At 33.2% G+C, this 13,770-nt stretch overlaps 1 protein-coding gene across 5 annotated transcripts in view; it reads left to right on the plus strand.

Annotated features, from left to right (window-relative positions):
- The window catches only part of MKLN1 (muskelin 1), a 354,266-nt gene that overhangs the window by 258,772 nt on the left and 81,724 nt on the right, over positions 1-13,770 (plus strand). For all 5 annotated transcript variants that reach the window (XM_079932674.1, XM_079932676.1, XM_079932673.1 and 2 more), the window contains 2 exons: positions 9,899-9,976; positions 12,880-12,945. In XM_079932674.1, coding sequence (XP_079788800.1) covers positions 9,899-9,976; positions 12,880-12,945 — 144 coding nt within the window. The remainder of the gene's footprint in view (positions 1-9,898; positions 9,977-12,879; positions 12,946-13,770) is intronic.

Here is a 13,770-nt window from a genome sequence, read left to right on the forward strand (position 1 = left end):
GTCATAAATGGATATTGGATTTTGCCACTTTTTCTCTACCTTTTGTGATATGATTTTCCTACCCTATTAATATATGAAATCATAGTAATTGATTTTCTAATGTTAAACCTCATATATACTTAACTTTGTTTTGTATTTTTTAAATTTATTTTGGGTTTAGATTGACTAATGTTTTGTTAGAATTCTTCCAACTATTTTTGTTAGTAAGGTTGACCTTGTAGCTTTTCTTTCTCATATCTTCCTGTTCAGGTTTAGTATCATTATTAGGCTAATTTCACATAATGTGTTGAGGAGTTAACCTTTTCTTCCTATTTTCTGAATAAATGTAAGATGTGAATTATTTCTTTCTTAAATGCTTGGTTGAATTTACCATTGAACTATCTGTGCTTGAGATTTGCTTGCAGGAATATTTTTAGCTTACCAATTCAGTTTCTTGAAACTTCGTAGGACTATTCAGAGTTGTTTGATTGGTTGATTGAGCTTTAACAAATTACACTTTTCTAGTAGTTTGTTTTAGTTTCATCTAAAATTTCAAGCTTATGGATGTGAAACCGTACCTAATATCCCCTTATTATCTGTTTAATGTTTGTAGAATTTCTTGAGATGTCTCTTCTTTTCATTCCTTATATTGGTTATTTATGAATTCTTTCTCCCTCCCTAATCCATTACTTTCTCTTTTTTTTAAATAAATTTATTTTATTTATTTATTCTTGGCTGTGTTGGGTGTTCGTTGCGGTGAGCGCGGCTACTCTTCGTTGCGGTGCGCGGGCTTCTCATTGCGGTGGCTTCTCTTGTTGCAGAGCACGGGCTCTAGGCATGCGGGCTTCAGTAGTTGTGGCTCGCAGGCTCTAGAGCGCAGGCTCAGTAGTTGTGGCACATGCGCTTAGTTGCTCCGTGGCATGTGGGATCTTCCAGGACCAGGGATCGAACCCATGCCCCCTGCATTGGCAGGCGGATTCTTAACCACTGCTCCACCAGGGAAGTACCCCCAATCTATTGCCTTCACCATAAGCTTAGCAAGTTCAGTGATCTTTTGAGGGAACCAACTTCTGGTTTGTTGATTCTTTATGTTAACTTTTATGTCCTTGGCTTATGCTCTTTATTTAACGTTGTCTTCTTTCCCTCTTTGAGATGAATATGCGTTTTATAATTTATTGAGATTGATGCTTAGCTTATTAATTTTCAGACTTTGTTATTTCCCCATATATGCATTTAAGGATATAAATTTCCTTCTTTTTCAGTTGTGCTATGAAGTGTTTTCATTTTTGTCCAGTTCAGTAATTTCATTAGGAAATGATATTGCTCTTTTTTGAGTCATAGTTATATAGAAATACAGTTTTTAATTTCCAGATACATAAAGATTTTCTGGCTCTTTTCCTCATTACTGATTTCTGGCATAAATGCATAGCGGTCAGAGTACATATTTTGTACTATTCCAATTCTTTGAAATTTGATAAGACTTACCATATGGCCCACTTTGTTCAATTTTTATAAACATATTAGGTACACTTGGACAGAAATCCAGTTCTTTAGTTGTTACTGCAATGTTCTATATATGTCCAGTTGGTCCAGTTTGCTAATCATGTTGCATAAATCTGCTTTACCAATAATGTTTTCTGTCTGATTCTCTCAATTACTAAGAAAAATGTGTTAACACTTCCTACTATGATTATGGAATTGTCTCTTCTTATAATTCTGTCAGTTTTTGCTTCGTATATTTTGAAGCTATGTTTCTAGATGCATACAAATTTTAAATTCTTTCATTTTGAATGAAATCTTTTATCTTTAAGTGTGTTTTTATCTCTACTAATGTTGTTGCCTTAAGTTATAAATTGTCTTACATTAATATGTCTGCTTTCATTTGGTAAATATTTACATATCTTTTCCATCTTTTAATTTCAAGCTTTCTGTATCCTTTTTTCAAAGAAGTATCTCTTGTAAATTTAGTTGTTTTTTAAAAACTCTGCCTTCTTTTGATTTGAACATTTATTTCATTTACATGATTGAATTACTGGTAAATATATGGGTTCAAACCTACCATTTTACTTAATATATTTTGTCATGTCCTTTATTTCTTGTTTTTGGTTGTTGTCTCTTACCTTTTTAAACTTTTTAATCTTTTCATTTTTTTATTTGGAAGTAACACACTCTGTATTTTATTTATGGTGAGTCCATAAATAACCACAAATATACATACTTAACAAAATTTATCAGTACAAGGACTTAGTGGACTTTGAACTCCCATCTACTTACCTTCCAACTCATATGCTATGGTTGTTCTTTATTTTGATACCATATTCAGAGACCCTAGAAGATATTACTGTTCTTGTTTTATACAGTGTCCATTAATTTTACCCAAATATTTACTAATTTTTTTGCTCTTCACTACTATTTGAATCTTATACCTAAGATCATATTCCTTCTGCCTTAAGCACATCCTTTAGAATTTCTTCTAATGCAGATTAATTCTCTCAGTTTTTGTTTGCTTGAAAATTTGTCTCTTTTCTTGAAGGATATTTTCACTGGGTATAGAATTCTAGATTGACAATTATCTTCTCCAAATACATTTTCAATGTCATTTCACTGTTAACCAGTTTCCATTGTTGCCAGTTTCAACTATTGCTCTTTTGAATGCAATCTCTCTTTTTGCCTATGGCTGTTTAAATATTTAAATATATTAAGCATATCTTTGTTTTAGATTATTTTGTAGTTCTATAAACAGGACAACTCCAGTGTGGTGACACTGTCAATTAACTATTATGTATTTTTGTTTTCTTTCAGTTAGATGTATATCTTTTATTTTCTCATTTTAATTGCACATTTATGTTGAATTTTTCAACCTTCTCTAAATTCTTTCTCTCTTTTCCATTACTATATTGTTAGTAGTGTTTTCTTTCCTTCTTATTTTGGTCTTCATTTCTGTTATGTATTCATTTTGTTTTTCTTCCTCTTTTCCTTCAACTCTGACATTCATGTTTTATTTATCTTTGTTGTCATACCATATCTCTTCCAACTATTTATATCTCTGCTTTCTAACTGTATCTCTAATTTGTGCTCATCTTTTATAAAGAGAGTTTCTTACTTAACTTTTATATTCATGGAAAAGTATTTGGCCATTTTCATCAATTACATGACTACATTTTTCTGTTGAATCAGATTCTTTTGCCACTTAAAATTTTTTTTCTTTTCCTTTTTATATCTTTATATGAATTCTGAGTTGGTTGTTTTTGAGTTTTATTAATCTTTGAATGAAATGAGTTTTTCCTGTTTTAAATAGGTTCTTAAGACTGTGTTCTAGAACAGCAAGATTTTTCCTTATGGTATTGCTTTTCTCTCGGGACACTTTCTTCTCAGCAGTGCTCCTAATGCAAAATCTCTCTTTTTTGTTTTTCATCAGACTGCTTCCTGAAAGATGGCTTCTTTCCCTAATTCCTGTTCATTCATGCCTTTGTGCTTTTTTGTGTTTTTTTAATTGGAGTATAGTTGCTTTAAAATGTTGTTTTTGTTTCTGCTGTACAGCAAAGTACATCGGCTATACATATACATATATCCTCTTTTTTGGATTTCCTTCCCATTTAGGTCATGCCTTTGTGCTTTTGTTTATGTTGTATTCCCTTCCCTGATTACTTTTCCTTTTTATCACCATTCACTTGAAACTCATTCTTCAAGGCTAGCTCTTTCAAGCTAGTTTTTAAAAATTATTCTTGCACCTCAGTTGCTCCTCCTTCTCTTAATTCCTATTTGCCTTTGTACCATATTTCTCATTTTGTGCATAAAAAATTATTAGTTTTTTGCCAAGTATAGTTCCAAATATTACTTCATCATTATAACTATTCATGTATTCAAAGGCCAATATGCCATCTACTCTAATAAACACTATATATGAGTTAATTCAATTCTTGTACCTGCTTTCTAGGTAAATATTATTGTTATTTCAATTTAATAAATGTCAGTGATTAAGTAATTTGCCTAAGACAGCATAGCTGGTAAGTGGCAGAGCTAAAATTTGAATCTATTCATCTTACCACCATGCTTTACCATCCAAGTAAATATTTACTGGTTCAGTTTCCCCAATATTTATTGTTGTAACATAAATTGTTATATTTCATGTATTTCTCTTTTCAGAATTTAATCAAACTGCTGAAATGCATAATTTTTTAAAAAAATCTCTTTTACCCAGCCATTATTATTCTTGAACTATAAAAACTTTTTTATGCTGTACCTGTAAGTGAATTTTTAGTTTTTTCTTTAAAAAAAAATCTCTGTGTTGGTGAAAAATCAGTTTGATAAAAGTTTCAATGTAGGCAGCAGTACTGTATTCTGTGCTGTTTTCTTTTTTAATCTTGGATGAGGCTTGAATATATTTTTTTTCTTTAAAAAAAATTATGTACTTTCACCATTAGAGACAAGAACAGCTTGTGCCTAATTAGGACTGTATGAAACGTGTTTAGTTATTATAGTCATAATCATAGGGGAAAAATGAGATGGTATTGGACCGGGAGCCTTTCAGTAGTTTGAAAATTCTTAGCAACTGGGTCTTAGTGTGATTTCTCCTAAGTCATATTTTCAGTTCTTTTGGATAGTTTTACTTTTGGCAGACACTTCTGATTTTCTGCTTTAGATTTTTGTCAAAAGTAGACATATAGAAATATTAGCAACTGCCTGAATTCTTAAAATACAGAAGTAATTTTTTAAAATAGTTCATAAACATTTAAATGCCTTACTTTTGAGACTTTTAAAACAGTGTTAAGAGGTGTTTCCATATTTTTGTAGATGAGAATGTCATTGTTTCAATAGAAAGCTCAGATTTTTTGCTGAATCATATAGAATATATGCAAGTAAGCATACCAAACAAAAGGCGACCTTTCAAGAATTAGAAATATAAGGAACATGGCGAGATTATTTTGGCTGCAGAGGTGTCAGCTTTTCATTTGTTTTTAGGTCTTGAAAGGGAGTTCTTTAACATTAAAACAAGGAACTGAAAGCAATGTATTTTAAAAAAATCTTTACCCTGCTTTAATGTTTGTAGCATTTTTATTGATCACCTCAAGGATTTCAAGCTTATGACTGTTTGATTTTGAAAAATTTAATTTGTTCTATTAAAAAATAAAGTTTCTTTAGCACTTGAAATGACTGTTCACCAAGAAAACATTATATTAATAAACATTATATTACTACTTTTCTGTTTGAGAGCGTGAAAGAAGATTCTTAAGCATGTTATTTCATTGAAAATAGCTACTAAATATAACTTGCTCCAGATCTGATCTGGACTATTTATTGACAACCCAGTTTCCCTGGCAAGAGGCAATAAAATATGTATTGTAATAGAATAAATGAGGGTAATGTTTAATTTATCATGTTTCTCTGCAAAGTGCAACATAGTTTTTTAAGTCATTTTTTATTTTGAGTGATTAGATGGTTTAATATTATAAAATGAAAGTATCAAGAAGTTAATTAAATAGAGTTGAATAGTAGTGTAGAGAGGTGTGAGAGGGCTGGAATTTATGTTTCTAGCTTTTGTGTCTTATGGTAAGCCAGGATTTCTCCAAAAGAGGTGTTTTGTTTTGTTTTTGTTTTTATTTTGGTTTTTGGTAGAACAGCTAGCTTCTCAAACTAGCCATTTGTTGTCTGGAACAACTTCCAGATGAATGAATACTTAAGGTAAGAAAGTGATCTGGAGTAGTGACAAACCAGTGTTCCAGAGAAGAAACGAAACATAAAAAGTAAACTTTAGCCACAGTTACCAGTAGATCTTTATTTAAGAGGGAGATTACATTTTTTCCTTTAAATTATAATTAACTACAATATATTTCAACTGTTTTAGTTTTACCCCTCTTTTATTATAATCAGTTTAATATCGCAGTAGAATGATCTGGTATGGTGAGTTATGTTTCCCAGTCTTCCTTTTGAATAGGTAAATTTTGCTGTCTGTTGAAGTGCTGTTGAATAGGTAAATTTTACTGTCTGTTATTATAGTGTGTAATCTTAGATTGTAATTTAAAAACTATTATTTGTGTGTTTATATTTATTTACATGCATTCTATGAAGAGTTGAAAAGATTTTAGACTTTGGAATTGGGTTTTATACCTTTTGTTTAGAGTCTTTGGGCATGATATTAATTTCTCTGAACCTTGATTTTCTAATCTTTGCAATAATTAATAATGACCATTGTGTAGATTTATTTTAAGGAGTAAATGAATTAACCTTTGTGATGTCTTGCACACAGTAAGTGTGCAATAAAAGTCAACTCTTTCTTCTTTGGTAAGATCTTTTTAGAGAGTTACTTCCAGATTTGATAATGCTATATTGAAATAATTTTCTTCAGGTTTTCTAATAGTCTCCAAGGAAAAGTAAGAGATATCAAAGAGAATTGTGTGAACTTTAGACTAGTGAAGATAAAAGGAATTTACTTGAGACAGAAGGAGGCAAAAAGTTCGCCAAGCAGTTTTTTTTTAATGTTTGCTTGACTACTGTACAAGATTGGTGCTTTATTGGAGGTAGAAGTTTTATGTACAGTTTGTTGTAATGTAAGGAACTTAGTAAGATTAAGATGACTCAAAGGAAATGTCAACCATGTGGCTGGGAAAGTCCCTCCACCCCCTGCTCTTTTTTCCATTTTAAGCATTTATTATATACTGAGCATCTCTGATGTTATGCTATTAACTGTCATTATTCAAGAGAGGATTAATTGTATCTAGTGTAAAATCATCATAATTTCTAATATTTTAAGTTTGGATTACTTAATGTTTAAATTTTGGGAGTAATTTCCTCTGCATGCTTGATCATAAATCCTTTGTGCATATTTAGCTCTCTTTGTCCTTGTTAAAACAAGCTAATGTCAGTGTACAAAGCACTGCTTGTAGAAACGTGAATGTGTCTAGTGACCTGTGAAGAAGAGACCTTTCAGGGGTAACAAAGTATGTGAAAATGGTTTATATTGGTAATAACAATATGTTACGAAGTTTTTCCAAAGTTTAGAAAAGAATTCCACATATCTAGTTGTTTTGTGACCTTTCTTCCGATAATAATAGAGTTCAATGCAAAAAAAATTGGGAAAACAAAAAAGTACAAAGGCAAAAACCAAAACCAAAAATCACGATCATCCTAATCCTGCCAACCAAAGAAAATCACTTTTAACTTTTTGATGTATGTCAGTGTTTTTTCTTTTCATCTGTGTGTGTGTGTTTACAAAATGATTTTACAAAAATGGTATAATGTTTGAGAGTTTGCTTTTTTTACTTGAAAATTCCTGACAATATTTTCATAGGACAGTTGTGTTTGATAGAAGAGAAACTGTGAAGCTCGTGATGGGTAGAGTATTTGTAAGTTTTTCAGGTTAGTTAAGAGTGGGGATAGAAGGATTAGTTGAAGAAACAATTAGAGAATTTAATTTTACCTGCAGTGTTCAGAATGACTTTAAAGATCAGGAATGGGGTCATCCATCAGATTATTTCCTGTGATTACTGCCTTAAGAGCTCTTAGAAGAATTTCCCCCAGTGGATTGTGATTTCTTTTTCAGAATAGTCACAGAAGACTTAAGGAGAAAGAGGAGATGGAGACTTTTCTAAGATGAACATAGGTGGGATCAGCCAGACACACACAGTTCGAGTAAATATATTGGTTCTAACAGTGGTGGGACCCTACTATGCCACAGTGTGGAAGGAACCTCAGGCCCTATCCAACTCTTAAACACCAGTTTTGCAGATGAGGAACTTGCTTGACTTATCAAAAGTCGTGTAACTAACTAGTATGGGACACTTTAGTAATATGGCAGTTGGGCACTATTAAAAAATATGAAATTTATTACTTTTCTAATTGTGTCTATTTTTGCTTTGTATTTTTCATGTCTTGAGTTTTCTTATCTCCCTCAGTTTTCTACCTATCTCCATATACTCCCATCTTTACTTTTTTCTCTCTCTCCTCTTCAGTTAGCCATTATGTGGAATTAATATTTTAAAATCATTGTTTATATTGATTAATTTTATCTTCTCTGTTTAAGGTTTTTAAAAAGGATCATTTAACTTTTATGTGCCTTTCACAAAATGGAATAAAATTTAATTGCTGTGTTTTACTTCTATATAATACTAAATTTATGATTAATATTTTATCATCATCTTATCATTACTATTAATAGGAGCCCCACAACATTTTATGTGAAAAAAAGAAAAGATTTCCAGCTCTTGTAATGGGAAACCAGTATTGGCCAGAGTAGGCTGGATGGGGCAAGAATTGTCAGAAAAGCCCATGGGGGAGTAGGTGATAAGATAGAAACACTCTCACTAAAATAAGTTGTGAATCCATTTGTTCCCCTTACTTTAACAATTAAAACATAAATGCTAATTTGTGAGTGCTAATTTAAGAGGAGAGAACTTTCTTTTTGCAAGAATTTTTTTAAGTCCCACGGGCAAAGAAAAAAACTAGGTGAGTTTATGGGATAGAGGTTTTCAGTTAAAGCCATCTGGAAAGACTTGAAAGCTGAAGGGTGTGGTTACCACTGAGTTTCATAATTACCCAGAAAAGAAAGAGATTAGGGAGGTTTTTGTAAATTACGCAGTCTCTGGCAAGTATACAAGTCACAGAGAACAGACAGTTTTACTTATAAATTCTTTGGAAAAGTATTTGCTTTCAGTGACTAAATGAAGCAAAAGGGAATCCTTTATTCAGATTGAAATCAGAGTCAAATGACAGAATTTATAGTAAGGGTAACTCTATAAATTATAATCTGTTTGGGTTCATGTCAAAGAAAACCCTAGTTTAAAAAGTAAGGAAATGTTATTTTATCATATAACAAGAAGTCCAGAGATAAGGTAAATTTCATGGTTAGTCAATTCAGTGACCCAGTTTCTTAATCTCTCTCTGCCCTGTCATCATTATAGAGTTGATTTCATTATCAGACCTCTACAAATGGGCTATAGCAGGAATGTACATTTGCATACAGATTCTGAACATTTCCAGAGGAACAAAAGTACATTCTTCTTCTCTGTAGAGTCATTTAAAAGTAAGGAAACATTTCCTTGAAGGCCCCCCCACACCCCCCACCAGAGATCCTCATGTTTCATTAGCCAGAATTGGGTTTCATACCGTTCTTAAACTAATCTTTGTTGAGGGGCACAGGATTAGGACTTGATAATAATTTGGGGTAGAATGGATATATGTGGGGGGTTCAGTCCCCATGACCATAGTAGTACCTAGTGTAACAACTAGTTACTGTACTGTAACAACTCCTCTTGAGAAGGAGATTTAGAATTTATTAATGAAGTAAGTAAAGCATAGTGAAACATGAGTCCCAGCCCCACCACTCAAGAGCTGTGTGATTTGGGTTAAATTCATTAATTTCTCTAAATATGCATTTCCACATCTGTAAAATGAAGATGATAATGCCCAATTCATAAGGCTGTTTTTTAGAATTAAATCAGATAAGTAAGATAGCACAGATTCTAACATTTAGTATTCGATAAATATACTATTACTATTACTGGTGCTTTTATGTCTATGTAATTTTGTACTCAAAGAAAACTCTAAAAATGGTATTTTCACTTTAAAGGATTAGTTGTTTTTTTTCCTGAAAATACAAGGGCCTAGACCAAAGTTGTTGGAGCTCCCATTTCCTTCTCTAGCTTTTTTGTATAGTAGTACAAAAATGGGGGAAACTTAGTAAGCTTAGTATGAGCTGCCACTAAAACAATTCGTTTACATGGTTGTGTCAACTAATACTTTGCTATTTATATTTGAGGTAGCATAAAAACTGAACTGACACATATTTTATGAAAATGTGCTATTGTATTAGTGACATATTAGTAATTTTCTTTAATGTAGGCTTCTACATTTTGGTCTTTTTTGCTGTAATAAAAAGTGTAAGCTGTTAGGGTGTAATTCTCTCTTTCTTTGATATTTGCAGATGGCTTGTTCAATCAGTATATCAGTCAACAGGAATATAAGCCACGATGGAGTCAAATCATTCCCAAAAGTACCAAAGGTAAGTCCTACCTTCTAGGTTGTGGGTGCTTTTCCTTTAATGTCCCAGTTTCATGTATCCGAAGGTAGCTCAAGTTTCACTGTACCCTATTAACGAAAAGCAGGTGTTTAAAACAAGACATAGGTTCCTCAACTAGATGGCAGAGGAAGTTTACTATATTAAATTTTTCTTTTAAACCTTTTTGTTTTATTGCTATAACAGAAGGTTGGGCATTTTTTACACAGAATACCATCATAAACTGCTTTTATAGAGACACTATAAAATTATAGGCTATTGTGTTGTAATCCCAAACGTGTCCCTGAAAAACCTTAAGTTCTGCAGAATTGCTCACAAAAGCTAATAGGGCTTATGAGAGAAGTAGAAATGGGACATACCATTCTAAATCTGTGGAACTTTATAATCAGATACTAATAATAAAAACTAATGATAAAAACTAATAACCAGATACTAATAATAAAAAATAACAATTCTAATAAAAATAAATACTAGTACAGTTAAATATAGGCATTTATATTGAGCATCACAGTGATTTTGGAGCTTTAAACCCTGGGGCTCATGCTTCTTTCTTTGAGCTGTAGACCCTCAAGCTGAAGACCACCTCCTGTGGTCTTCATACATTGCTAAAGCCTTCATTTTAAGTGTGAGAAAGCTTTCCTCAAATAGTGTTAAACATTAATATACTGGAGAAAATTGCTTATGAACCTCCATGATTTCTGAGTTATATAAGCATCATTTTCCTGCTTTATCAGTCATATATGAGGTAATTTTCTTCAGAAGTGCATGTTGTACCAGACTATTATATTTGAAAACTAATGGATTAAATATATAAAAGGCAAACATACTGACAATCTGTTCTTTTTTTTAATGATCAAATATCTGTCTTCTTTATTTATTTATTTAAAATTTTTATTTTACTTATTTATTTTTGGCTGCGTTGGGTCTTGCTGCGCGCGGGCTTTCTGTAGTTACGGCAAGTGGGGGCTCCTCTTTGTTGCAGTGCGCGGGCTTCTCATTGCGGTGGCTTCTCTGGTTGTGCAGCATGGGCTCTAGGTGCGCGGGCTTCAGTAGTTGCGGCGCATGGGCTCAGTAGTTGTGGCTTGCGGGCTCTAGAGCGCAGCTGGCTCAGCAGTTGTGGCACATGGGCTTAGTTGCTCTGCGGCATGTGGGATCTTCCCAGACCAGGGCTCGAACCCGTGTCGCCCGCATTGGCAGCTGGATTCTTAACCACTGCACCACAAGGGAAGTCCCTATTTTTTAAATTTATTTATTTTTTTTGTCTGCATTGGGTCTTCATTGCAGCACACGGGCTTTCTCTAGTTGCAGTGAGCAGGGGCTACTCTTCGTTGCAGTGCACGGGCTTCTCATTGCGGTAGCTTCTCGTTGCAGAGCATGGGCTCTAGGCGCTCAGGCTTCAGTAGTTGCAGCATGCGGGCCCTAGAGCACACAGGCTTCAGTAGTTGTGGCACACGGGCTTCAGTAGTTGTGGCGCACGGGCTTAGTTGCTCCACGGCATGTGGGATCTTCCCAGACCAGGGATTGAACCTGTGTCCCCCTGTATTGGCAGGCGGATTCTTAACCACTGTGCCACCAGGGAATTCCCTCTTAATCTGTTCTTGAAAGTGGGAATACTGACTTTACTAATTGGGGGAAGAAGGAAAAAAAGGGTGAAACTTCAACAATAATGAGCTATAAATTCTAAACCTAGCTATTAAAAAGGAGACAGAATTTGCAGGAAACTTCTGAATGATTAGTGCTTGAATATGGCTTCAGTTTTGCATCTTATTTATAATATACAAGAACTGATATTTCAGTCTTTTTCATAATACCCCTGTGGGATTAGTAAAAACTTGGATGTTCCCGGCACTTCCTTGGCAGTCCAGTGGTTAAGACTCTGGGTTCCCAGTGCAGGGGGCATGGGTTTGATCCCTGGCTGGGGAACTAAGATCCCGCATGCCACATGGCGTGGCCAAAAAATACATAAATAAAAAATAAAAATGCCTTTTACCTAAAAAACACAATTTAAAAAAAAATTGGATGTTCCCTATTTTACATAGGAGAAAGCTGATACAGGGAAAGTTATTACCTAAAGTAATGTATTTCAATTAATGGGAGAGTTACAAAGAAAACCTCAGGTTTTCTGGTTTACATCAAGTAAGGCATTAGAATCCTGTAACCTTTTGAACCATTGAAATTAAGTTATATATAAAAGATTTGATATAAAATAAGATAAATATAAGTTAAACAATAGTTTTTTTCTTCAGAGGTTTAAAGTTTTCACTGATTATATTTAAACCTGCCTATTAAGCTTTGTGATGTAAATAAGAATCAAAGGGAAGCAAATCTTACATTTTGTCAGACAGTACTACTCAAATAAAATAGCTGGGAGATTATGTGGGAGATGATTTTTGAAATATTGGCACAAAATTAATACAGTGATGAAATTATCATTAATGTAAAACTTGATAGCATCTTAGTTTTCAGTAGCTGGTTTTATGAACTTTAAAACTGCTCATTATACTAATAAACCATGCCTGGAGTTATAGACCTGTGATCTAGTTCTGTGATTGTTTTCCATCTTCACTTTGTCACTTCACTAGTTTAGAGATTTTACGTTTTTGTGGAATATCCTGTGTCTTTGCTGATTTATGGCATTGGTCCTAAATAAGTTGAAAGTAGCTTCCAGTTGCATTAAGAGCCTGAAAGCAATTAGAAAAAAAGAGCAAGATAATTATTATAAACTTAGTTATGTCATATTATGTCTCTTACAAGTCCTCTTATTCTTAATATTGAAAGAATAAGTGTGTGTTATTTTCGCTACTCATTACAGACTTATGAATGAAGTTACTCTGGATATGCAGTTGTTCTGTGGTATTTCTTTAAAGAAAATATTGTTTCTACTTCAGGTGATGGAGAAGATAACCGACCAGGAATGAGAGGAGGCCATCAGATGGTTATTGATGTTCAAACAGGTGAGGACTACTTGGAATGGAAAGCAAATTCTTTAAAAAAAATTATACATTTAAATATCAGGTACTCATAAATGTACTTCTTTCCATTCCTTACCAAGTTAAATGTCATTGGCCATAACCAAGTAGCAAAGAAAATAGCCATTATCTACAGGTAATAACCTAAACTAGGCAATGGCACGTCAGGGAGGGGAGGCTGCTGCACAAATGAAATTAGATAACCTAAAAGAAATGTAACGTGCAGCCCCTTAGAGCCGTGTGTGTGTGTGTGTGTGTGTGTGTGTGTGTGTGTGTGTGTGTGTGTGTCTGTGTGTGTGTGTCTGTGTGTGTGTGTCTGTGTGTGTGTGTCTGTGTGTGTGTGTGTGTGTAGTTTTATATGTGTTTGATTTCCATAGTATACTGTGGAGTATTTCTGGATTTTTAGTGCATTTATATTTTAATGCCGTAATATGGGAATTGTTGCAGTAAAAGAGAATTAAGATATATTTTAGAGGGAGAGAATATAAAAGTAAGTAGCCTAAGTGTTGGTAGATGCATAAATTGCTAAACACTGTCCACAAGCCTATAAATAATTTGTTTTAGTCTTCTTTTTAATTTTATTCTGCAACTTGATACTGAAAATTTTGCTTAGGTTTCTACAGCCTAGAACAGCTTAAATACCATTATATTTAGAGATTAATGCTAAAATTATAATAGGTTTCAAACTACCGTCTTGAAAAGCAAATAATACCAAGAATTTTGTATAATTTTATTTTATTATTTGGTTTTAGAAAACTTTACCACATACAATGCCAGTATCCACCCAAATAATATTTTACTTTTTCCAAG

This window comes from Stenella coeruleoalba (assembly GCF_951394435.1).
Source record: "Stenella coeruleoalba genome assembly, chromosome: 9".
Taxonomy (NCBI): domain Eukaryota; kingdom Metazoa; phylum Chordata; class Mammalia; order Artiodactyla; family Delphinidae; genus Stenella; species Stenella coeruleoalba.